This window comes from Mauremys mutica, chromosome 8, assembly GCF_020497125.1.
Source record: "Mauremys mutica isolate MM-2020 ecotype Southern chromosome 8, ASM2049712v1, whole genome shotgun sequence".
NCBI classification, from domain to species: domain Eukaryota; kingdom Metazoa; phylum Chordata; order Testudines; family Geoemydidae; genus Mauremys; species Mauremys mutica.
The window spans coordinates 577,900-604,080 of record NC_059079.1 but is presented as its reverse complement, the minus strand read 5'-3'; the positions used below and the strand labels follow the sequence as shown (position 1 = coordinate 604,080).

General features: G+C 47.9%; 2 protein-coding genes and 1 long non-coding RNA gene across 11 annotated transcripts in view; 1 reads left to right on the top strand and 2 right to left on the bottom strand.

Moving 5' to 3' along the window:
- The window catches only part of SZT2 (SZT2 subunit of KICSTOR complex), a 79,346-nt gene extending 79,247 nt beyond the window's left edge, over positions 1–99 (bottom strand). For all 9 annotated transcript variants that reach the window (XM_045027418.1, XM_045027429.1, XM_045027428.1 and 6 more), the window contains exon 1: positions 9–99. In XM_045027418.1, the coding sequence (XP_044883353.1) occupies positions 9–38 (30 nt within the window). In that variant the 5' untranslated portion in view covers positions 39–99. The remainder of the gene's footprint in view (positions 1–8) is intronic.
- Positions 20–19,891, top strand: MED8 (mediator complex subunit 8). The gene is made up of 7 exons (XM_045027431.1): positions 20–164; positions 4,809–4,927; positions 9,458–9,602; positions 10,355–10,495; positions 11,245–11,326; positions 16,542–16,790; positions 19,384–19,891. The coding sequence occupies exons 1-7, from the start codon at positions 159–161 to the stop codon at positions 19,446–19,448; spliced, it is 807 nt and encodes a 268-aa protein (XP_044883366.1). The 5' UTR covers positions 20–158; the 3' UTR covers positions 19,449–19,891.
- The window catches only part of LOC123375958, a 43,390-nt gene continuing 31,979 nt past the window's right edge, over positions 14,771–26,181 (bottom strand). Inside the window, exon 3 of the long non-coding RNA XR_006581642.1 lies at positions 14,771–14,977. This is a non-coding gene — a long non-coding RNA (uncharacterized LOC123375958). The remainder of the gene's footprint in view (positions 14,978–26,181) is intronic.

Below are 26,181 nucleotides of genomic sequence, written 5' to 3'. Positions count from 1 at the left end.
GGGGGTACCTCAGAGTCCGCTCGCTCGGAGGCAGCCATGTCTTCCCCGCCCCGCCCCCTCTGGCAGGCGATGACCTCTCACCCCGTGACCCGGAAGTAGAAGGGAGCCGAGCCAGCCCCCCCCTCCCGCGGGCGTAGGGAAGAGCTGGAGGCGCCGCCATGCAGGTGCGCGGGACTCAGCCGAGGGGCTGGTCATCGCCGTGTGAACGTGTCCCTCGGGGCGGGGCGGTGTGAGATGGGGCATGGCTCGGGGAGATGGAGGGGGCGGGGCATGGCTGAGGGGGCTCGGGGAGATGGAGGGGGCGGGGCATGGCTGAGGGGGCTCGGGGAGATGGAGGGGGCGGGGCATGGCTGGGGGGGCTCGGGGAGATGGAGGGGGCGGGGCATGGCTGAGGGGGCTCGGGGAGATGGAGGGGGCGGGGCATGGCTGGGGGGCGGGGGAATCGGGAGGGGCGGGGCATGGCTGGGGGGCGGGGGGAGATGGAGGGGCGGGGCATGGCTGGGGGGCAGGGGTAGATGGAGGGGGCGGGGCATGGCTGAGGGGGCTCGGGGAGATGGAGGGGGCGGGGCATGGCTGGGGGGCGGGGGGAGATGGAGGGGGCGGGGCATGGCTGGGGGGCGGGGTGAGATGGAGGGGGGTTGTAAGAGGTGGAAGGGGGCGGGGCATGGCTGAGGGGCGGGGGGAGATGGAGGGGGGTTGTACGAGGTGGAGGGGGGTGGCGCATGGCTGGGGGTGGGGGGAGATGGAGGGGGCGGGGCATGGCTGAGGGGGCTGGGGGGGCGGGGCATGGCTGAAGGTGGGGGGAGATGGAGGGGGCGGGCGGATATCGAGGGGCGGGGCATGGCTGGGGGGCAGGGGGAGATGGAGGGGGCGGGGCATGGCTGAGGGGGCTCGGGGAGATGGAGGGGGCAGGGCATGGCTGGGGGGCGGGGGGAGATGGAGGGGGGTTGTACGAGGTGGAGGGGAGCGGGGCATGGCTGGGGGTGGGGGGAGATGGAGGGGCGGGGCATGGCTGAGGGGGGTGGGGGGGCGGGGCATGGCTGGGGGGGCGGGGGGAGATGGAGGGGCGGGGCATGGCTGAGGGGGCTGGGGGCGGGGCATGGCTGAAGGCGGGGGGAGATGGAGGGGCGGGGCATGGCTGGGGGGGCGGGGGGAGCTGGAGTGGGGTTGTACGAGGTGGAGCTGGAGTGGGGCATGGCTGGGGGCGGGGGGAGATGGAGTGGGGTTGTACGAGGTGGAGCTGGAGTGGGGCATGGCTATTTGAAAATGTCACAAGTGGGCGATGAAGGTTCACATCATGGGCTGGTCATAGACAGGAGTCAAAAACTTGATGGTGAAGGAGAGATGATAGGCAAGGTGGGGACAGGTCACAAAGGCCTTGAAAGTGAAGATAAGCAGCTTATGTTTCCACTCTTGCATCCGACGAAGTGGGTATTCACCCACGAAAGCTCATGCTGCAAAACGTCTGTTAGTCTAAAAGGTGCCACAGGATTCTTTGCTGCTTTTACAGAACCAGACTAACACGGCTACCCCTCTGATACTTGACAGTTTATGTTTGATGCAATAGAGAACAGGGAGCCAGTAGAGAGATGTGAAGAGAAGGGTGACATGGTCAAACAACTGGCTACAAAAATGATCTTTGCAGCAGCATTCTGAATCATAGAATATCAGGGTTGGAAGGGACCTCAGGAGGTATCTAGTCCAACCCCCTGCTCAAAGCAGGACCAATCCCCAACTAAATGATCCCAGCCAGGGCTTTGTCAAGCCTGACCTTAAAAACCTCTAAGGAAGGAGATTCCACCACCTCCCTAGGTAGCCCATTCCAGTGCTTCACCACCCTCCTAATGAAATAGTTTTTCCTACTATCCAACCTAGACCTCCCCCACTGCAACTTGGGATCATTGCTTCTTGTTCTGTCATCTGCCACCACTGAGAACAGTCTAGATCCATCCTCTTTGGAACCCCCTTTCAGGTAGTTGAAAGCAGCTATCAAAGCCCCCCTCATTCTTTTCTTCTGCAGACTAAACAATCCCAGTTCCCTCAGCCTCTCCTCATAAGTAATGAATGTGAGCAGGGCAAGATTGCATTTGTCACAGCCAGAGAGAAGGATGCTACGATAATGATGATATGAAACGGTGATAGCCTGCATGAGAATTTTACTTGTGTAGAGGGATACAACAGTCCATCTCTGACAGATGTTAAGCAGAAAGAATCTGCAAAATTTAGAAAGAGCTTGGATGTGAGGACCTAGAGAGTGGTCCAAGTGGAAGATGAGACCCAGGTTTCCAGGCCCAAGTGGCAGGCAGGATGTTGGCATTGTCCACAGGATGGTCCATAGTGATCAAGAAGAGATGGAGCAGAAAGTGCTAGTGTAGACAAAGCCTGAGTCAAAGGTGGTGAAAAGGCAGTTGGCATTGTAGCCATAGGAGTCAGTGAAGTTGAAGAAGTAGTGTTGTTTAGCTAGAAAGATGGCAGAACTGAAAGGGGGGAGAACAGATTTGTAGTGGAGGAAGTCAGCCTGCTCATTCGTAAGAGATGCTCTGCAGTGTGAGAGCAGGCACAGAGGAAACAGATGTTGGGGGTGAGCCAAGGCTGGGGATTGACAAGGTGGGCCTTGTGATGAGAGAGAGGGTCAAAGGAATCAAGGGTGGAGGCAAGTGAAGCCTGGAGTGAATCAACAATCCTACGAAGGGAGGAGAGGGCTGAGAGCAGAGGAGAAGCGCTGATGGGCTGGAGGCAAACAGAAAAGGCAGTGCCAGGGCGGGAGGGCAGGGGCTGATGGGTGGCGCTGTAAGAGGGCTGGTGATGATCAGAGAGAGGGAACGCAGGAGTTAGAGCAGTGCTTGGTGAAGACTGAGTCAAGTGAATGGTCCTTTTGGTGAGTGCAAGAGTTGCACCAGGGCTGCAGGTCAAATGAAGGGTAAGGAAATGTGCAGCTGAGAGGTTGGATGGGTTATCAACATGGACGTTGAAGTCACTGAGGATGAATGTGGGAGATTGCGAGGAGAGGAAGGAGAGCCAGAGGGAGGCTGATGGGGAGGAGCTAAGTGGATGGTAGATGAGAGCAAGGTGGAGTGGGAGAGGAGAGAAGAGTTGCATGTAGTGCTGTTCAAGGTAGGGGAGGAGGGAGAGGATGGAAGCGGTAGGAGCAGGAGGGGAGAGGTCCAACACTTTCACTACGGTCTGATCCAGGGTGGGAAATGTAAGAGAAGGAGGGGCCTCAGTAAGAGGGCAGCTGCAAAGGCTGGATGAGACAAAGGGATCCAGATCTCTGTGAGAACCAGGAGCTGGTAGGAGGGAGATATGGAGAGTTCGTGGATGGCTGTGATCTTTTTAGAAATGGCGTGGTGTTCCAAAGAGAGACAGGGTAGGGCATGGGGGTGGAGGAGAATGGGTGTGAGGTTGGGAATGGTGCCATGAGGGGGCAGAGGTGATGGTGGACATGTGTGTGGGAGGTGGAGCGGGTAGGGATGGAGGGAGGACCAGGACTGGTGCAAATGTCAGCAGAGGGGAGGAGGAGGAGGAAGTGGTAGAGAAGGATGTGGATGTGGGATCTGGATTTGTGGTGGTGGGAGGAGTGGTACATTGGAATGGGAAGAGGAGTGAGTAGAGCTGGTGGGAACCGTAGAGGGGTGATGTAACCAGGATGGGGAGATGGATGCAGTGAGGGGGAAGTGTGGAGGATGGAGAAGGATGGTTGCTCTGAGACAGGAAGGGTGTAGTGAGAGCTGTGGGTGGATGCCTGTAAAAAGACTGTGTCATGATCTGCTTTCCCAATCAGCATTCCCTTCCCATTGTTTGGTTGCTCTCTCTCACCCTCCTTGACGTATTATTATTCTCTTTGTGGGGCAGGGACCTAGTCCAACTGTGTTTCCTAAAGAATTTTATGCAACTCTGCTACTATGTAAGTAACATATAGTAGCCGAGATCCTAGGGTGCTTTTTGTAAGAGTCCAGGGTTTGACCCAGCTTCCTAGGCTGCAGATACCCACCCATCTGTTAGGTGGCATGCTGTGCCCCAGTTGTCTGCCACCCTCCATCCCAGAGGATGTCAGTGAGATGGCTGTATGTAGGTATGAAACATTTTGAAATGAAAGGGACTAGTCAACTCTCTTTGTGGGTCTATGTATTTATATGACCCTAATCACCACAGTGTCTGAGCACCAGCCACAAATTAAAAATGACAGATGAAACATGGGAGCCTACAGGTTCCATGACCACTGGAAATGATGTGGCCAGTGCAAGACCAAAGGCAGGGGGTGAGGGAAAGAGGCTGGTACCTGAGTCTCAGGTGGGTACCTGAGGGGGTCGGGTCTAGTGGTGCTTAGGAAATGCAGGAGAGACCAGCTGCCTGTGAGCTGCACGAGATTGAGTTCCTGGCCAAAGGAAAATGGGGCTGTGACAGAAGAAACCCTGGGCATTTTATCTCCAGCATGCTTCTCTCCTGGAAGAGTGGTATTGCTCTATCTGATAAGGGCGAGTGGGGCGATGCATATGTGTTTAAAGAACAGGAGTACTTGTGGCACCTTAGAGACTAACAACTTTATTTCAGCATGAGTTTTCGTGGGCTACAGCTCACTTCATCGGATGCATAGAATGGAACACACAGACAGGAGATATTTATACATACAGAGAACATGAAAAGGTGGAAGTATGCATACCAACTGGAAGAGTCTAATCAATTGAGATGAGCTATCGTCAGCAGGAGAAAAAAACATATATGTTTGTGTCTGGTGACCTCTGTGCATTTCTGGGGCTGAGGAGAGCACTAGGCCTTGTCCTAACCCCTCTCTTCCTCACTTTCTGCAGAGGGAGGAGAAGCAGCTCGAATTGTCCCTGGAGGCGCTTATTAGCCAGGTGGCTGACCTGAAGAATTCCTTGGTCAGCTTCATCTATAAGCTAGAGAATGAGTATGACCGGCTCACCTGGTAAGAGGGTGTGCATGTTTGCGAGTGTGGGGTGTCATGGCTAATCTGTCCTGTTGTGCAAGATGTGCTTGCTGGGGTTCACAGAGGCCTGACAGCACACGTGGCCCTTATTTCCAGCTGTTAAATCCCATGAAAAGAATCCCCACCCAACAAAACTTTCCTTAATATTAACTTTTCATGTTAGCAATTGCTGGTGTTGCCACATGACGGTCAGATGATTTTGGAGGGGAGGTGCCCACACACTGGGTTTGGCAGATGATCTTCTGAACAAAGAAGCAGCCACAAGCCTTGTAGAAGAAGTGCAAACTACAGAGGTGCCTGCTCCTTGTGTTGGCTCCTGAGCAAAGTGTGCTTCTGAACCAGTCAAGAATGGAGTAAGCAGGGACCCTCCCTTGCTCTGTATAGATTCTAAGGCCAGAAGGAACCACTGTGATCATCTAGTCAACCCTCTTGTGTAGCGCAGGCCACAGAACTTCTAGGGAATGTAAGGATAGTTGTGCATGACATTCTTCATGCTAGAAAGGGTCTGGTTCTGTCATCTGATCTAATGTGGGTGGTTTTCTTGCTTGTTAGTCCAGCGTTGCAATTGATTTCTAAATCTCGGTTTGGGTCTTTGTCCTAGGGTTTTTATGCAGCACCTATCACCACAGTATTGAAGTGCTTGAGGGAGATACATCTCTCCCTATATGCTGTCATGACTTTTCAACTGTGAAAATTCAACTTTGGGGTTGAAATTTTCAAGGTTTGGTTTTTGCCCAGAGATTAACTTCATAGGAGAGTTTGAGCACAATCCTCTCTGGTGTTTCTGAGTTCCGGGTGGGTGAACTCCCCAATTTTCCCACTTCTAAAAATTGCCACATTTTACACATTCAGATGCCATGGTGATGGGCACGGTGTAAGACCCTAGAAAGAATAGAATTACCCTACACAACTCAGTACTGCATGTGCTCTGAAATGTGACTGTCACGGAGTGTGGGGGACACAAGGCTCTGCACCCCCGGCTTCCTGTGATTCACCATGACTCTCAGCCAGCCAGTAAAAGAGAAGGTTTATTTAGACGACAGGAACACAGTCCAAAACAGGTCTTGCAGGTACAGATAACGGGACCCCCTTTAGTTAGGTCCATCTGGGGGCCCCAGGGAGGCCACAGCCCTGTTGGGAAGCCAAAGCCCCGTTGGGGCACCCCTCTCCATTTCCCAGCCAGCTCCAAACTGAAACTCCCTCCAGCCTCTCACTCAGCCTCCCCCCAACTCCTCCCCCAGCCTTTGTGTCCTTTGTCCAGTTTCCGGGGCAGAGGTGTTACCTGGCCTCCAACCCCCCTCCTGGGTTCTCATGTTACATGCTCAGGTATCCTCCCTTCCCCAATGCAGACAGTCCCTGCAAAACTCCCCTGCAACCTTCCCAGGTCAATACTCCCCACTCAGCATTCAAATAACACATCAAGAACATTCCCACTTTGTCACAGTGACCTTGTCTTGTGAGTTAGTTCTTATGGAAAGGAGTGTCCACCCACAAGGAAAGGAAGGAGCATTTCCATATATAGGACTCGATTGATAAAGGATTAAAGGAAGGCAATGTAACTGATTCCAATGAACATGGGTTTATGGAAAGTAGATCCTGTCAAACTAACTTAACATCTCTGTTTCATGAGATTGCAAGTTTGGTTGATAAAGGGATTTGTGTTGATGTAATATAGATAGACTTCTGTGAGGTGTTTGACTTGGTACTGCACACCATTTTGCCTGGAAAAAAAACAAAACAAAAAACTAGAAGGATATAAAATTTATGTGTGACATACATTGAATGGATTAAAAACTGACTAACTGATAGGTCTCAAAGTGTAATTGTAAATCATCATCAAGTGGATGTGTTTCCAATGGTGTCTTGCAAGGATTAGTTTTTGGCCATACGCTATTTAACATTTGTATCAGTGAGCTGGAGGAAAACACAACATCATTACTGATAGTTTGCATATGACACAGAAATTAGGGGAAGTTGTAAATAATGAAGAGAACAGGTCACTGATTCAGAGTGATGTGGATCTCCTGGTTAAGCTGGCCACAAACAAACAATGTGTTTTAATACAGCTAAATGGATACATCTGGGAACAGAATGTAGGCCATACTTTCAGGATGGGGGACTCTATCCTGGGAAGCCGTGACTCTGAAAAAAATTTGGAAGTCGTGGTGGATAAGCATTTGAACATGAGCTCCCAGTACTGTGACCAAAAGAGCTAATGTTATCCTGGGATGAATAAACAGGGGAATCTCAAATAGGAGTAAAAGAGTTTATTTTTCCTCTATCAGAGGGGTAGCCGTGTTAGTCTGGATCTGTAAAAAGCAACAAAGAGTCCTGTGGCACCTTATAGACTAACAGAAGTATTGGAGCATGAGCTTTCGTGGGTGAATACCCACTTCGTCAGACGCATCTGGAGGTGGGTATTCACCCACGAAAGCTTATGCTCCGATATTTCTGTTAGTCTATAAGGTGACACGGGACTCTTTGTCGTATTTTTCCTCTCTTTTTCACTGTTGTGACCGCTGCTGGAATACTATGTTCTAGTGCCCACAATTCAAGAAGGATGTTGATAAATTGGAGAGGGGTCAGAGAAGAGCCACAAGAACGAATAAAGGATTAGAAAACCTGCCTTATAGTGATTGACCCAAAGAGCTCGATCTATTTATCTTAACAAAGAGAAGGTTAAGGACTGACTTACAGACTATAAGTACGATACCGACGTGGGAAAAATATTTAATAATGGCCTCTCCAGTCTAGCTGAGAAATGTTGAACATGATCCAATGGCTAATCCAGTCTAGACAAATTCAGACTGGAAATAAGGTGTACATTTTTGACAGAGTATTTAATCATTGAAAAAATTTACCAAACATCTTGGTCAATTCTCTGTCACTGGCAATTTTTAAATCGAGATTGGATGTTTATCTAGAAGACGTGTTCTAGGAATTATTTTGGGGCAGTTTTCTAGCCTGTGTTGTACAGGAAGTCAGACTAGATTATCACAATGGTCCCCTCTGGCCTTGGAATTTGTGAATCTATGAATGAATATGCAAAGGCACAGACAGGTGGATCTGGTCAGGCCTCAGTGCAGCCAGCTTTCTCAGCATTCTCAGATCTGAGAGTTCACTGAAAGGAAAGATCCAGTTGGATTTTATCCCTATCTAGAGACGGCCTTCAGATCTGTCTGCCCATACCACCAGGAATCATCCTCCGTAGGGGTTCTAGCGGAGGGGATGTATGAGGACTTGTATGATCTGTCCTCAGTTCTGAGCTGCATCCTTGGTTCGGCACTGGCCTGCAACTCCTTGGTACCAAACTGAGGCACGTACAATTCCAAGGGAGACTGGGATCTTTGTTAAATCGGGAACGTCAATGGAGCCTTGAGCTCCTTAATTCCAGCCAGGGACAGAATCACACTGAGATCTGAGAGAGACCAGATCCATCTCATTCTTTTACTACTCCTGATTAAGGCCACTATATCTGTCTCTGTATCTTACCCAGGCCATCCCCCCAGCCCCACCCTATGTGTGGCAGTAAAAATCGTAGTTGTTGCTTTGAATCTTTGTCCATGTGAATCTTACATGATGCGCTTGGGCCTCGTGCATGAAACTGTGTGCGTGGCTCCCCAAGCACATCTTGAGTGGGATCCACTTAGAGAAGACATCTTGAAAACCCACATTTACTATACGATAGCTAAATTGTTTGTTCCACGTTCCTTGGTCTTGCCAGCTATGCCACCTGACCCCTGGACAAACAGCTCTTGCATTTGTTGTTTGACGTTGCTATGCATTTGCCTATAGGTTTTTGACATCAATCACATAATGACATTCACCTTCTGAAGGACATTCAGTACAAAATGGCTGAGCTGCTAACTAAACTATGCAGTCTCTCTTTAATGTCAGCTACCACAGTGAAGCATTGGAGAGAGTCACTGTTTATATGCAGCATTGTAAAAGGCCTGCAGAATTGTCAGAACCTCCCTGATGATTTCTCCAAGAAATCAAAGAAAGTTGAAGGGGGCTTTGCTGATGGTATTTATTAAGCAAACTTCCCACCTGAGATTAGGAGCCAACAAAGTAGATAATGTTTCAACAGCCAAACCATGAGCATGTTCTCTACTCCTAGTGCCAGGTGCTGGGTAGAACTTAAAGGGTGTCTCAGGCACTGCCATACGGGTCACAATGGGAAGTGAGCAATGAGGAAAACTGCATCTCTTTCTGTGCATGTAATTTAAAACCTACAGGCACCTCCTCCCCCTTTTCCCTTCCAGTGGTGCTGGGAATGGCGCCACCCATGGCATCATACAGGGAAAGGGGGAGTTATTAGTCCCTGCTTTGAGGCAGGCTTCTTTCACAAATACCAGAGACCACTGTTCCTCCCCCAGCCTGCTCTACCCCTGGGTCTGGGGGTCTTGCAGAGACGAGTGGATGACGAGCCAAGGCTGAGCTGTGAGAGAGCTCTCTCTGTCTCCTGCATCCGTTCCCAGGTCTCACTCATCCCCTTTCCCTTCCCAGGCCCTCAGTACTGGACAGTTTTGCGCTGCTCTCAGGCCAGTTGAACACGCTGAACAAAGTGCTGAAGAATGAGAAGACACCCCTAATGCGCAACCAGGTCATCATCCCCCTGGTGCTATCTCCAGACCGTGATGAGGAAATCATGGTAAGAACCTGGCAGCTCTGCTCTGCTGAGAGATACCCATGGAGCGCTGGAATGTGCTTCAGGCACTAGCTCCAACTCACCTACAACCTCCTAATGCTTAACACACACAGCCTTTCCACAGAAGGAAGAGGGGGATGAACAGTTTCGGGGAGGGGTGGCTCATCCCAGAGCTGCTCTGTGGAGAGGTTTCACCTGCCAACTTGCACTTTGGTACAGTCTGTTTTCCTTGTTCCACTTTGTGAAAATGCAGTTACCGTGCAGCCAAGGCCCCCAGAGAGAGCATCCCCTGTACTGACAGGCCTCCCCGCTGGCTGCCCAGGAACTTAGCCTCAGCCATGCTCTCTCCAGAAGAAGTCTGCATCTTGCATCGTGTCCTCGGCTAACTGACCAACAGTGTAGTAAATTCCACAGTCCAAGACACACCACTAAGAACTCCCAGGCCCCCCGATATTGAAATGCGAGGGCTGTTAGCACAAGCATGCCAGCTAAACGTGGCTGTCCTGGCAGGCATCGCCGTGGGAGAGAAGAGGGATCTCGGGTAGCCCCTAGAATGTTTAGATACCATGAGGACAAGCGTATTGTAAGAACCTAATTAGATAGGACCCAAACCATTTAATGCTTTATAGATCAAAATCCCTCAACAGCAAATTGTTAGCAGGGCTCTAGCTTCCTAGCCAGCGTTCTTTGCTCCAGTTGTGTGACTGCTCTGCTGGAGGGTTGGGCTCTGAGCATAGATTCTCTGATTGTTCCAGCGACAGACAGAAGGGCGTGTGCCAGTCTTCAGCCATGAGGTGGTGCCGGACCACCTCCGTACCAAGCCCGACCCTGAGGTGGAGGAGCAGGAGAAGCAGCTGATCACAGATGCAGCTCGAATCAGCTCTGATGTGGCACAGGTAGGGGAGGAACAGCTAGGTGCTGCACCCACCTTCAACCAAGAGAACAGGTGCAGGCTCCCCATTTCTCTGTCTCGCTCCTGAGTTGCTACATCCTGCCATTCTGTCCTTGTCGCAATCTGCTTTTCTTCTAGGCCCTTCTCCCTCTCCCCTTCTGTGATTTCTCCAGCTGCCCCAGACCATTGGGCTCCACCTCCTCGGGGTTCAGCTGAGCTCGGGGTTCAGCTGATCGCCATATTTGGGGTCGGGAAGGAATTTTCCTCCAGGATAGATTGGCAGTGGCCCTGGAGGTTTTTCGCCTTCCTCCGCAGCATGGGGCAGGGGTCGCTTGCTGGAGGATTATCTGCTACTTGAAGTCTTTAAATCAGGATTTGGGGACTTCAACAGCTGAGTCAAGGGAGAGAATTATTTCAGGAGTGGGTGGGTCAGCTTTTGTGGCCTGCATCTTGCGGGAGGTCAGACTAGATGATCATAATGGTCCCTTCTGATCTTAAGTTCTATGATTCTATGATTCTAAAGTGACAGCACCATAACCACTTCCCATTCTGTAGGAATTGCTGTTTGATCAGCAGAGATGAGGAGTACGCAGTCGTTCACATGGCTTCCCGGCCAACCTTTTATTGGATCCAGGCTCCCTAAATGCCTGCATTCAGTCACACAGCCGCTGGGAAAGGTTTTATACACTAACCTTGCTGTCCTGTACCATGCTGGAGATGTCCTTGCATTTTCTCATTATTTTCACTTTGCAGAAACAGATCCAGAGCCTGAACAAAATGTGCTCAAATCTGCTGGAGAAAATCAGCAAGGAGGAGCGAGAGTCTGAGAGTGGAGGTATGGCACTGGGGTGGAGGTGGGGTAGAGAGTCCAAGGGGAAGGCTTGAGAGGCCAAGTAGAACACAAACCATAGAGCATGGGGATAGCGGAAGGGCCTTATGGGAGAAGAGTTCGGGGTGTGCGGGGGGGAAGAGAAGCTGAGCCAGGAGAGCCATTTTTTAGAAAGGAATCCAGACAGCGTGAGATGGGTTTCCTTTGTGCCAGGCAATAGCTATTCTTTGCTTTAGGGAAATCTAATTGATCCAAACTAGCATCATTCAGGTGAGTTCTGATCCCATCAGGAATGTCATTCTGGCCATCTCTGCAACTTCACTTTACATCCCTCTAGGTGACCCTAAATGCTGCTCCTGGAGTTTGCCAACACACAATCTTAATCAGCATAAAGTAATTAGAATGACCATGCAAATACAGGAGAAAACAAGAAACCCCTTAGCCATGTTCTGAATGAGTCAAGAATGTGCCAGCTCGTAGCCTTGCCCTAGGCTTGTTCATGCCCTGTGTTTCAAGACATGCAACAGCCTGCTCTGTCTCACTTTGAGTGACACAATGTTGAGCACCCTTGCATTTTATCTCCAGCCATGCTTCTGTCTGCATAAACAGCACCGCTCCATGCAGGCTTCTATTTCTTGTTTTTTCCATGCTGATGCTGTGAGTGGTGCTGTCCAAGATCCAAAATATAGGTTTTCTCTGCTTCAGAGGGCTTACCATCTAACCAAGACAGATGTGTAACAGACAGGGCACCCTGGGAAGCCCAGAATGTAGGGCGGGGGTGAGGGGGGCTAAGGTATTTGCTTTGCTTTTTTTGACTCATTATTAGGGGCTGTCACATTTTGGAGTTCCACCCGGGCCAGTGAGAGGCCCTGTAACTCTGCTCTGCTGCTGTGACTCTCAGCCTGCAGAACAACAGCCACCAGACAAGCATGCAGTGCCCTGAGTGGTGTGTGCTCTGCAGCCCTGATTCAGCGATCTGACTCCAGCAGGCCCTCCCCTCCCCCTGGTCTTCCCCAGCCTCGGTTACTACTTGAAGGGTGACCTCAACACACCCCCAGCCCCAAAGCACCCCAAAACCATCTGTCCTGAACTGCTCAGCCCTCTCTGGGGACAAGTTTGTTGCTCCTCTAAAGAGACAAAATCGCAGTTCACTACTTTAACTGGACTTAACAATCACTTCAGTTCAGACCCAGCACTAGGTTGGTTTAGATAAAACGGAAACAAAAATATTAGCACAAAGAGACAGCACAACCCAACCATCTCATTTCCTTCCAAGTGCAGCACTGGGGATGGATATGGACCTTCTCCGGATCTTGTAGATCTCTAAGGGCTTTGATAAGTGCCTTTATTCTCTTAGGATAGTCAGTCAGTTTAGTACGTTTAGTTTGTTAGCCAGTAGTTCATAGTAAATAGCTTTAGTCTCGGTTTTAGTATCTAGTGACATTACCAGTGTCTATGGTGGGGCCGAAGACAAAGAAGTGTGGCTTTAAAAGATGTGCATTATGCTCCGTGGGCTTCCTAGCTTTGGATGCCCACTCCAGGTGCTTTAAATGCCTAGAGAAAAGACACCATCCTTCGTATTGTGCTGTCTGTCGCACATTCACTCCCCATGTCCAGCAGGAGAGACAAAAGATTTCAAGCCCTCTTATTACAAGAAGTTTTGACTGTTACCCCTTTGGGATTGTGGAGGGGGGGTCAGAATTATCTGAGGGAAAGAACAGGTGGCCTGAATCAGCCCCAGGCATTTCCAGACTGAGGAAGTTGGTTACGCCAAAGGCATCAACCTCTGCACTGAGCTCTAGTTCCAAGGCAACCGAGCATTCAGTAGCTAAACATTCAGACCCTATTGCAAGAAAGGTACAGCCCTCTACTGAGACCGTTCAGGATACAGGACTTAAACCCCCTGACATCACGTCAGACCTGCGGACATCAGTTCAAGCAAACAGAAAGCCAAGATGAAACATATCTCAGAGCTGGAAAAGATTGCCCATTTCAGGTTATTCATCAGATCCCTTGGTTTGTGAATTCAGTATGGGTCCAACGTTGGCTAAGGATCCGCAGCCTAAAAACATAATAGCCCTGTATCATACCAATGTAACGTATCTAAAGAATCCAAAATATCCATCAAAATCAAGCACTTCATCTCTTCCGGTTCTTTCTGTCATGGTGTAGTCACAGTCTGGTAACTCCAAATGATGGCAGCGATGTAACAAACTGCCAACTTCCCAACAGTCTTTTCAAGGTGCCAGATTCTCTGGGACCCCTGCTTTGCATCCAGTCCAAACAGGCCAGAGATGCAGAATCTTTCCCTGAATCCATACTTACAGCTGCTTCTTACAGAAAGCAAACTGACAGGGTCACCACCCAGAGTCTATTTAGGGTCTTGGATCTCTGATTATCACACACAATTACCACTTGCCTTCAAATGCACACTAATTAGTGCTTTCCTGCTAAAATTCTTTGTTTGCATTATACAAAGCGTCTTTGTCATATCTCTGCAACTAAATAAATGAGAATGTAAATGTTTTCCATTATAACAGGATACAGATAAGTGAAAAGAATGCATATAATATCCCAAAGTTTTCATGAAGTTTAAACGCCAAATACATATTTATAGCAGTAGATTGTTGACACACTCCCCAACCTGTTTTGGAGGCGTCCGATGTAACTATTACAGTAAGAGGTGGGGGAACCCACTCTCATCATGGTGAAGCCTGAGCTTCTTCCCTGAGCAGGGTCTGTCAGAAGATTGTAGCATGTGTGCTATGGTTTAGCAGGTATGTACCCAAGTAGAAACAAACGTTGGCTTCACTCAGCTGAATTCTGTGTATCAGGGTTGGAAGGGACCTCAGGAGGCCATCCAGTCCAACCCCCTGCTCAAAGCAGGACCAATTCCCAACTAAATCATCCCAGCCAGGGCTTTGTCAAGCCTGACCTTAAAATCCTTTTAGGAAGGGGATTCCACCACCTCCCTAGGTAACCCATTCCAGTGCTTCACCGCCCTCCTACTGAAAAAGTTTTCCCTAATATCCAACCTAAACCTCCCCCACTGCAACTTGGGATCATTACTCCTTGTTCTGTCATCTGCCACCACTGAGAACAGTCTAGATCCATCCTCTTTGGAACCCCCTTTCAGGTAGTTGAAAGCAGCTATCAAATCCCCCCTCACTCTTCTCTTCTGCAGACTAAACAATCCCAGTTCCCTCAGCCTCTCCTCATAGTCATGTGCTCCAGCCCCCTAATCATGTTTGTTGCCCTCCGCTGGACTCTTTCCAATTTTTCCACATCCTTCTTGTAGTGTGGGGCCCAAAACTGGACACAGTACTCCAGATGAGGCCTCACCAATGTTAAATAGAGGGGAATGATCACATCTCTCGATCTGCTGGCAATGCTACTACTTATCCATCCCAAAATGTCATTAGCCTTCTTGGCAACAAGGGCACACTGTTGACTCCTATCCAGCTTCTCGTCCACCGTAACCCCTAGGTCCTTTTCTGCAGAACTGCTTCCTACCCATTCGGTCCATAGTCTGTAACAGTGAATGGGATTCTTCCATCCTAAGTGCAAGCATCAAGGGAAGATGCCAGATTTGGACGAGTTGTCTTGCAGTTCTTGTTCTTGATAGACTCTGAATCCTTCCTCCTTCCTGCACTGCACCTGAAGTGGAATGGACATGAGCAATCACTTGAAGGAAAAAAAAAAAAAGTTACTCACCTGTTCTGTAACAATTGTTCTTTGAGCTGTATTGCACACGTCTATTCCATGACCCACCCTCCTCCCCTCTATATTAGACTCCAACTTACTGTTTTCCAGTAAGAAGGAACTGAGGGAAGGTCAGCTCAGCTCTACCCCTTTATACCATTGGCTTGCAACACAAGGATAGGGGAGGGATAGCTCAGTGGTTTGCGCATTGGCCTGCTAAACCCAGGGTTGTGAGTTCAATCCTTGAGGGGGCCACTTAGGAATCTGGGGCAAAAATCAGTATTGGTCCTGCTAGTGAAGGCAGGGGACTGGACTTGATGACCTTTCAAGGTCCCTTCCAGTTCTAGGAGATTGATATATCTCCAATTATTATTTTATTTTATTATAAGCATGTGGATAGTGCATGCGCTGCTTTATGGGTACTGGTGTAGGAAAAAGAGCTCTGGCTTTGGTGCACTTGAACACATGTGCTCACCCTGAAGTGGAATGGACTTGTGCAACACATGGTGAAGGGCAGCAGTTACTGAACAGGCAAATAACCATTTTATATGCCATTAGGAGTCTCAGTTCTAAAGTTAAAACAACGAGGAGTACTTGTGGCACCTTATGCCCAAATAAATGTACTGTGCATATATATTCTGCCTACTACAGATGCATGGAGTGGAAAATACAGTAGGCAGAATATATACCTTAGAGACTAACAAATTTTGTAGTGGTAATCAGGGTGGCCTATTTCAAACTTTACATGAAAAGATGGGAGTTGCCTTATCAAGTGGGGGGTCAGTTCTAACGAGATAATTGAATTAAAAGTGGAAGTGAGCTATTATCAACAGGAGGAAAAATCATTTTTGTAGTGGTAATGAGAGTGGCCCATTTCAAACAATTGACAAGAAGGTGTGAGTAACAGTAGGGGGAAATTAGCATGGGGAAATAAGTTTTTATCTATACAGGAAATCTACTGTTTTTAAAAACAGATCTTAGGTATTTCCAGTATCCATGGCCAACATGGACTGATCATGCACAGCATGACCCTGTTACCTGAACCCACGTATGTTCAGTTCTTGAAAGTAGGTTTGATTTTCCAACAGCCTGGGTGGGCTGGGCCATCTTATTCCATAGCTATCTGCCAGTCCACAGCATGGCATCTTGGAGAAAGGGGCCTCATGGGTGTATCGTAGATGTCCCATAGTGTCTGAGCACCTCACCATCTTTAGTGAACTTACCATCATACACCCTGGTAAGGCAGGGCAGGGCTATTGTCCCTGTTTTACAGATTGGGAACTGAGGCACAGAGACTGACTTGCACAAGGTCATACAAGGAGTCCTTGAGGGGTATAGAGCCCCAGTCTCCTGAGTGCCACTAGCACGCTGGCCCATCCTTATTCAGTTTCATCTACTGGTATCCACACCAAGTTCATTGTTACAGACTCAGGACAGTAGTGAGCCCAGGTTGTCTGCTGGGAAGTGTGCAATGGGCTTGGCTGTTGAAATGCTCCAGAAATCTTCTCTTTCCCTGCAGGTTTACGGCAGAACAAGCAGACTTTTAACCCTGCTGATACCAATGCACTGGTGGCAGCCGTGGCATTTGGAAAAGGGCTGTCGAACCGGAGGCCTCCAGGCTCAGGGGGACCTGTCCAAGCAAGTCAGCCAGGTGCCGGTGCCATCATAGCAGGGGCTTCAGGGATCCAGCAGGTCCAGATGTCAGGTGCTTCTAGCCAACAGCAGCCAATGCTTGGAGGAGTGCAGATGTCACAGGCAGGCCAGCCAGGTAAATAAGAACACCTAAGAGTGCTTGGTGTATGGGGAGAAAAAGAGGGACATCAGCAGTCCTACCCCAAGCACCACGCTCGCTGTGCTGCCGGGAAGAGCTGGCCCTAAGAGCAGAGGGATACGCAGTATGGAGCTGGGAAAACCTGGCTTTGATAGAGACTTCTTTGTGGCAAGGTGGGGGCTCAGGACAGGGAGAGCAGAGCATACGTAGCATGGAGCTGGAGAGACCTGGCTTGGAGGGACACCTCTCGTTATTAAAATCTAGATATTATGGAACTGTTCACAGATTCATGGTGTTCAGGCTAAAAAGGACCATTATGACCATCTAGTCCGACCTCTTGTATAGCACAGGCCAGAGACTCCTGTCTCCAGCCCAGTACCCTGTGGCTGAGCTAGAGCAGATCTTTTAGACAGAAACTCTGTCGTGAGACATCAGGTAATGGAGAACTTGCTTATGTCCCTTGGGAACCTGTTCTCAAGGTTAGTTACCCTCACTGTTTGCATCTTATTTCCATTTGATGCTGTTTTCTTAACAGAAGAATTCAGTTTGTCATGGCTCTGATACTCCCACAACTTTAAACCTGGCTGAATAACTGTACACATGGAGTTACAATAAGTGCCAGTATGTGGGGTTGTGGAGGACACCAGGGTGTAGCTGAGTAGACTGCGGTATCTTGGGGATCTGGGTTAACCCATAATACGATCCAAACTGCCATAAAATACCAATTCAGAGCTGGAGTCAACAAAGGGACACAAACTGTGAAATAAACCTATATTCTCCTAATACAAGGGTGGAACCTGGCATTGCACTGGCAGCTTCCTGCCTAGAAGTGTCCCTCGGTTTCTGGATGAAAGCCTCCTTTTTAAAGGGATCTCCCCCAAAACCATGGTGACTCGTGGTTATTCAGATTGGGGAAATTCCCTCTTAAGGTGATAGCAGGGGATGTCTCAATGTCTCCCCATTAACTCTCATCATTACCTGTTCCTGGGCTGGACCATGATGATTACATGGAGCCACTTGCCTTAGGATGTGCCCCTCCTTGTTGTGAGGTGGAGCTGAAGTTTTAGTACAGGTTATTAGCACACTCTTCTATAGATAAAAATACTTAGAGTCATAACCAGTCATTATACTTATTTCATTATGGCCATCATGTTCAGAACACGACAGCCTGTGATACAAGACGTTACTCAATGTACTTTGCATGCGGTATTCGTGTTCTGTAAATCAGTGCCTCACTCCCCTTCTGCCCCGGGGTGTCTGGACCTTGATTGTCATATCGGTCACTAGCCAGAAATGCCGAAGTCAGCGGTAAGGCACTCCTTGGCATGACTCCGAGCAATAGAACGTGAGTGCTGTGGATGCTCAAAGCAGCAGGGAGTTACGTAGGTGCAGACCCTGGCTAAGTTTAGTGCTAGGATCCACTCCAGGCCCATGGATTTGTGATGTGTAAGTGTCCTCCAGAAACTCAGCTTTATTCAAAATGCACATTTCTAGCCCTTATGGTTGTGAAGGAATCCTTTGAAATATAACCCAGCATATCCAGTGCAGTGGTGTCTGCCGGGGCCAGCAAACAGCCTGAAACAATGGCCCAGAGAGGTAGAATGACCTCATTTATCTCAGTGGGGTGATAATTATGAACCCTGACAATGACAATGTAAATGTCAGCATTGTTAGCGATTTCATGGTTGGTCCTGTTAGCAGAAACCTCCAGTTAATGTGTTACTCCAAGGGTGTGGGGGGCCCAGCTGCTCACACCTCCACTTCCACCCACAGCTTTGGGAATGAAATGACAATGTAGTGTCAATACAGAATTCTGTAGCACACAACACTGAATTTAGGGCAGCCCAGAAACAACTGAATTAAATATCATAAGGAAAGCTGCGCTGATTGAATTACTCATGAGCCTATTTAATTCACTAAAAACCTCAATTTTCTAAATTATTCTTGAAGCTGCCACAGAATCCAGGGATGGTGGGTATGATGTTTGGGGAAGGAGGTGTTAATTGAGGCTAGCGTGGATGTAACTCTGCCTACTGGTGAGTTCCTGGATGTGCAATGATAGTGTTGATGGAAAATACCTTTGAGCAGCAGCCTTAACCCTAAATTAACATTGAGGAAGACTGAGTGTAGTGTTAGTCATTAATGCTCTCAGATCCTTGTGAAGTGGCAAGTGCTATAGAAGAACAAATTATAATGTATGGCTTGGCCAAAGTAATGACCAATGGTAGCAAACCTACCTGCCTGCAAATGTGATGAAGGGTGTAACCAGTAAGGAAAAGGGAAGAGTTTATTTAGGATGGGACAGAAGCTGGAACTGGATGACAGGAGAGCATCACTTGATAATTGCCCTGTTCTGATCATTCCCTCTGGGGCACCTGGCATTGGCCACTGTTGGAAGACAGGATACTGGGCTTGATGGACCATTGGCCTGACCCAGTGTGTCCATTCTTATGTTCTAACCATCCTGCCCTGGAGCCTGGGGTTGAGACTGGATGACTCCCAATAGGGCTGTTTCTGCACTGATGTGGTGCTGTCCTGCATAGACCCTTTCTCTTATCAAGTGACTGCACGACTCCTTTTTCTTCTCTAGGTAAGATACCCAGTGGCATAAAAACCAACATCAAATCTGCCTCAATGCATCCATACCAGAGATGAGCAGAGAGGAGCCTCGTCCTGGCTGACCATACAACACCAGCATTGTTCCTGTCAGTTGCCACTCCAGGATTTCCTTCCATGCCTGTCAGATCCCCTCAAGCCTCCACTCATCATCCCCAGCAGAGAGATTTCTGGGTGGGTTTTCCCCTCCTGTGAACTCCAGGCTGTCTCCTCCATCTGGTTTTATTCCGTGCTGGAGGGTTTGTGCATAGCTGCTGGTGGCCACGTGCTTGGGGTGGGAGCTCCCTAGACAAGGGAAAGCCTGTGTGCCACCTGATCTGGCCTGGAGGACCCATACTCTTCATTCATCCAAATGCAGAACCTGAACGGCTTCAGAGAAAACTCTTCTCCTGGCTTCTGTGTAAGGAGGCGCATGAAGGTTGCACTGCCTCCTCCCTTTCCCCTGCCTCCCATTGTTGAATAAAGACCCTGTACTATGCCAAGTGTGACCACTGCTGTCTGTGTGCAGGTTCCAAGGAGCCTCACAGCCTGAGTCTCATTTCCCTTTGGGAATGGCTGTAGAACAGCTTTGTCTCTAAACATGGCATGGAGCTGGCCATTTATATGGCATCTTGTTCTCTATTGAATACTGATATGGAGGCTGAATCCAGGAGTTGCTGTTGGGTTTCACCTGGACACAGCACTCCCTGCCATGAGCAGCATAATTTTTATTTACTGTAAAACTCACAAATAGCTATTCCCCAGGCACCAGTCCTAGAATGAAAGAAAATCCATTCAAGGGGAAAATGAGTAACCCTGTACCACCCGTCAAGATGCTGTGTTGTGAGGGTCATAGCAGAGGGAGCTGCAGGAACAGAAGCACAAATATTCTGTTATCTACGCACCTCTAATGTCTCCACTTGCCCTGATCCCATCCCATGTCCTGATCTCCCTCGCACCAACTTTCACTCTTCTCCGTAATTTCTCACTCTCCTTGTGCTCTTTCCTCTCGCAATACAAACATGCTTTAGCCTTTCCTATTTTAAACAACCCTCGCTTGACCCCACTTGTCTCCCCAACTACTGCCCCATTTCCCTTCCATCTATAAAGCTAATTGAACACACTGTCTAAAATAATAGATTATCAAGGCCAGCAGGGACCACTGCTGATCATCTTGTCTGTCGTCCTAAAACAAAGTATAGAACTTGCTGTCTGGAGTTCCATCCTAGGCCCTCTCCAATCTGGCTTCTGCCCTTACACTCCACTGAAAGCACTCTTGCCATAGTCTCTAATAACCTCTTCCTAGACAAAGCTCCTCAATCTGTCAGCCACCTTTGGCACCATCAACCATGCTCTTCTTTTGGAAATCCTGTCCTCCCTTGGCTTTGGTGATTTTGCCCCTTCCTGGTTCTCCTCCTACGTCTTTAGTCACACATTCAACATGCCCTTTGGAGGGGGATCCTCATCTGCACTCCAACATTATATGGTGGCTCCATATGGCTCTGCCCTTGGTCCACTTCTCCCTCTACATGTTTATACAGGGTAATCTCATCCACAAATACAAGTTCAACTACCATCTGGATGCTGATGACTCTCAGATCTACCTTTAACATAACATAAGAACATAAGAAAGGCCGTACCGGGTCAGACCAAAGGTCCATCTAGCCCAGTATCTGTCTACCGACAGTGGCCAATGCCAGGTGCCCCTGAGGGAGTGAACCTAAAAGGCAACGATCAAGTGATCTCTCTCCTGCCATCCATCTCCATCCTCTGACGAACAGAGGCTAGGGACACCATTCTTACCCATCCTGGCTAATAGCCATTTATGGACTTAGCCACCATGAATTTATCCAGTCCCCTTTTAAACATTGTTATAGTCCTAGCCTTCACAACCTCCTCAGGTAAGGAGTTCCACAAGTTGACTGTGCGCTGCGTGAAGAAGAACTTCCTTTTATTTGTTTTAAACCTGCTGCCTATTAATTTCATTTGGTGACCCCTAGTTCTTGTATTATGGGAATAAATAAATAACTTTTCCTTATCCACTTTCTCAACATCACTCATGATTTTATATACCTCTATCATGTCCCCCCTTAGTCTTCTCTTTTCCAAACTGAAGAGTCCTAGCCTCTTTAATCTTTCCTCATATGGGACCCTCTCTAAACCCCTAATCATTTTAGTTGCTCTTTTCTGAACCTTTTCTAGTGCTAGAATATCTTTTTTGAGGTGAGGAGACCACATCTGTACACAGTATTCGAGATGTGGGCGTACCATGGATTTATATAAGGGCAATAATATATTCTCAGTCTTATTCTCTATCCCCTTTTTAATGATTCCTAACATCCTGTTTGCTTTTTTGACCGCCTCTGCACACTGCGTGGACATCTTCAGAGAACTATCCACGATAACTCCAAGATCTTTTTCCTGACTCGTTGTAGCTAAATTAGCCCCCATCATGTTGTATGTATAGTTGGGGTTATTTTTTCCAATGTGCATTACTTTACATTTATCCACATTAAATTTCATTTGCCATTTTGTTGCCCAATCACTTAGTTTTGTGAGATCTTTTTGAAGTTCTTCACAATCTGCTTTGGTCTTAACTATCTTGAGTAGTTTAGTATCATCTGCAAACTTTGCCACCTCACTGTTTACCCCTTTCTCCAGATCATTTATGAATAAATTGAATAGGATTGGTCCTAGGACTGACCCTTGGGGAACACCACTAGTTACCCCTCTCCATTCTGAGAATTTACCATTAATTCCTACCCTTTGTTCCCTGTCCATTAACCAGTTCTCAATCCATGAAAGGACCTTTCCTTTTATCCCATGACAGCTTAATTTACGTAAGAGCCTTTGGTGAGGGACCTTGTCAAAGGCTTTCTGGAAATCTAAGTACACTATGTCCACCGGATCCCCCTTGTCCACATGTTTGTTGACCCCTTCAAAGAACTCTAATAGATTAGTAAGACACGATTTCCCTTTACAGAAACCATGTTGACTATTGCTCAAGAGTTTATGTTTTTCTATGTGTCTGACAATTTTATTCTTTACTATTGTTTCAACTAATTTGCCCGGTACCGACGTTAGACTTACCGGTCTGTAATTGCCGGGATCACCCCTAGAGCCCTTTTTAAATATTGGCGTTACATTAGCTAACTTCCAGTCATTGGGTACCGAAGCCGATTTAAAGGACAGGTTACAAACCTTAGTTAATAGTTCCGCAACTTCACATTTGAGTTCTTTCAGAACTCTTGGGTGAATGCCATCTGGTCCCGGTGACTTGTTAATGTTGAGTTTATCAATTAATTCCAAAACCTCCTCTAGTGACACTTCAATCTGTGACAGTTCCTCAGATTTGTCACCTACAAAAGCCAGCTCAGGTTTGGGAATCTCCCTAACATCCTCAGCCGTGAAGACTGAAGCAAAGAATCCATTTAGTTTCTCCGCAATGACTTTATCATCTTTAAGCGCTCCTTTTGAATTTTGATCATCAAGGGGCCCCACTGGTTGTTTAGCAGGCTTCCTGCTTCTGATGTACTTAAAAAACATTTTGTTATTACCTTTGGAGTTTTTGGCTAGCCGTTCTTCAAACTCCTCTTTGGCTTTTCTTATTACACTCTTGCACTTAAGTTGGCAGTGTTTGTGCTCCTTTCTATTTGCCTCACTAGGATTTGACTTCCACTTTTTAAAGGAAGTCTTTATCTCTCATTGCTTCTTTTACATGGTTGTTAAGCCACGGTGGCTCTTTTTTAGTTCTCTTACTGTTTTTCTTAATTTGGGGTATACATTGAAGTTGGGCCTCTATTATGGTGTCTTTAAAAAGGGCCCACGCAACTTGCAGGGATTTTACTTTAGTCACTGTACCTTTTAACTTTTGTCTAACTAACCCCCTCATTTTTGTATAGTTCCCCCTTTTGAAATTAAAGGCCACAGTGTTGGGCGGTTGAGATGTTCTTCCCCTCACAGGGATGTTGAATGCTATTGTATTATGGTCACTATTTCCAAGCGGTCCTGCTATAGTTACCTCTTGGACCAGCTCCTGTGCTCCACTCAAGATTAAATCTAGAGTCGCCTCTCCCCGTGTGGGTTCCCGTACCAGCTGCTCCATGAAGCAGTCATTTAAAGTATCGAGAAATTTTATCTCGGCATTTCGTCCTGAAGTGAAATGTTCCTAGTCAATATGGGGATAATTGAAATCCCCCACTATTATTGGGTTCTTAATTTTGATAGCCTCTCTAATTTCCCTTAGCATTTCATCATCACTATTACTGTCCTGGTCAGGTGGTCGATAATAGATCCCTACTGTTATATCTATATATATTATATAGATCCCTACTTTGCTCCAGGCATGTGTCCTTCTGTCCAGACTGAAATCTTGGCCTGTCTCTGACAGCTCCTCATGGATGTCTAGCCATCAGCTCAAGCTCAACATGGCTAAAACAGCTCCTGACCTTCCCCCCATGTCCTCCTTACTACCTGCTTACTTGATCACTATGGATTTAGTTGGGGATTGGTCCTGCTTTGAGCAGGGGGTTGGACTAGATGACCTCCCGAGGTCCCTTCCAACCCTGACATTCTATGATTCTATGACAACACCATCGCCTGCCTGTCACTAGGGCCCATTACCTCGGCATCATCTTCTACTCAAACCCCTGTCTAAGTCTAAGTGCAAGCATCCAGACTATGTTTTAATCTTGCCAAATCTTTCTGCATAACACTCCTTCTGCGGTCAGATCATCTGAACTAGGCCTTCCCTCCCTTACCACTCCTATCTTGAGTCTTGCGGAAGATTCATCAGGACAAGACACGAGTCATTATCATTGCCCCCAACTGGACCAGACAGTTTTGATTCCCGAGTCTCATACTCCTGTCATCTTTGTCATCGATCAATATTCAGCCCTTTTCCAATACCCAGACCCAGGGGAAGGGCAGAATCAAGCATTCCAACCCCCAAGCACTCCATCTCAGGCATGAGTCTTTGGATGGGCATCAACTCTAGAACATTTCTGCTCTGAAGCCATGCAAAGCATCCTTACTAATATTTGAAAAGATTCCACTAGGAAAGGCTACTTAGCCAAGTGGGAGTGTTTCTCTGTCTGGGCACAACAACAACTTATATCCCCAGAAGCTGCAGGTATTCCCCTTATTCTTGACTATCTTCTTTCCCTCAAAGCAGCTGGTCTTTCCATCAGCTGTTTATGAGTTGACCTGGCACCTATCGGTGCATACCACCCACCTTCATATGGGAACTCAATTTTTGCTTACCTGCTGACTGCCTGATTCTGGAAGGGGTGAGTTAGAACCTTTCTGCCAGTAAGGAACCCTGCTCCTCAGTGGGACCTACGCCTTGTTCTTTTGGTGCTCACAAAGCTGCCCTTGGAACCGCTGTCTACATGTTCCACGTCTCGCCTATTTATGAAGGTTGCGTTCCTGGTTGCCATAACCTCAGCCAGGAGGAAGAATTGAAGTTAGCTTAAGTGATAAGGCAAGAAGGACTGAAGTACGGAGGACGTCTGGTTCAAAGAACAACTAGTGAGATAAAGGGAAGTTTCTAAACAGAAGGCCTCTGACCAACAGGGGAAGCTGTAGATGGCTTTAAATAAAACAAAGATAATCTGTCTTTAAATGAGCCAACCCTTCCCTTCCCCAGCCCACAAACCAGTGTTAACGCCTGTGTGAACCCAGGTGCAATGGGAAAACTGTTGGACAGCAAGAAGGAGGGAGGAAAGGCTTTGGGAAGAAAGGAGGTTGTAAATCTTACCTGGATTAAGGCTGGAAATAAGGGTGAACTGTATCCAATTGTCTTTTGCTGAAGTCAGTAATTGGCAGTGGTATAACTTGTTTGTTAAAGATATAAATAGTAAATTCTTAAAGGGTTCACTGATAATATCTGCCTGACCAAGCTGGAGCCGACCAATATGGGTCTAAGCACTCCTTACTTTTAGCCCATTTGTAAATATCTTGATCAAATGCTTATACATGTTGTTTTGTTCCTGTTTGGATGCATTGCTTATTATTTAGGCTTTTTAAGCATGTTTAGAGTAATTTTATAAGTTTGTTTTTGGATTTAATAAAGGAATTTATGGTTGTAATGGGGTACACACTGCACCCCTCTGGATTTGGCCCCTTGGGCCCTCTACTCCATGAATCAGGGGCACTTCAATCTGGTGCAACACCTGTGTTCTTTATTTGTGATCAGTTTCCAGCTATATACGGGCTTTACAGCTGCTTGGCCTACCACAAGCCTGGCCAGCAACAGACTAGGAGACTTCTACTCCTTCTGAGCCTGACCTCCCAATCCTAGGCCACATCTACACTACCCGCCGGATCGGCGGGTAGTAGTCGATCTATCAGGGATCGATTTATCGCATCTCGTCTAGACCTGATAAATCAATCCCCGAATCGACACCCGTACTCCACCTCGGCAGGAGGAGTAAGCGGAGTCGTCGGGGGAGCTGCGGCAGTCGACTTGCTGCTGTGAGGACAGCCAGGTAAATTGAACTAAGATACTTCGACTTCGCGTAGCTGAACTTGCGTATCTTAGATTGATTCCCCCCCTCCCCCCAGTGTAGACCAGCCCCTAGTCTCCACCCCCCGCACCCTTCTCTCACTTCCTTCCAGCCTTATAGCTCCTGCTAATGAGGCTGGCAGGTGTGGTCAGTTACCAGGCAAACATAGGGCAGTTCACCCAGCCCTGGAGTGGCAGGAGCTGATTAAGGGCTTCTCTTGCAGTGCCCTGCCACAATGGTTAAATTAGTGGTTTTCCATATTAATAATTTCAAAGATTATTTATCAT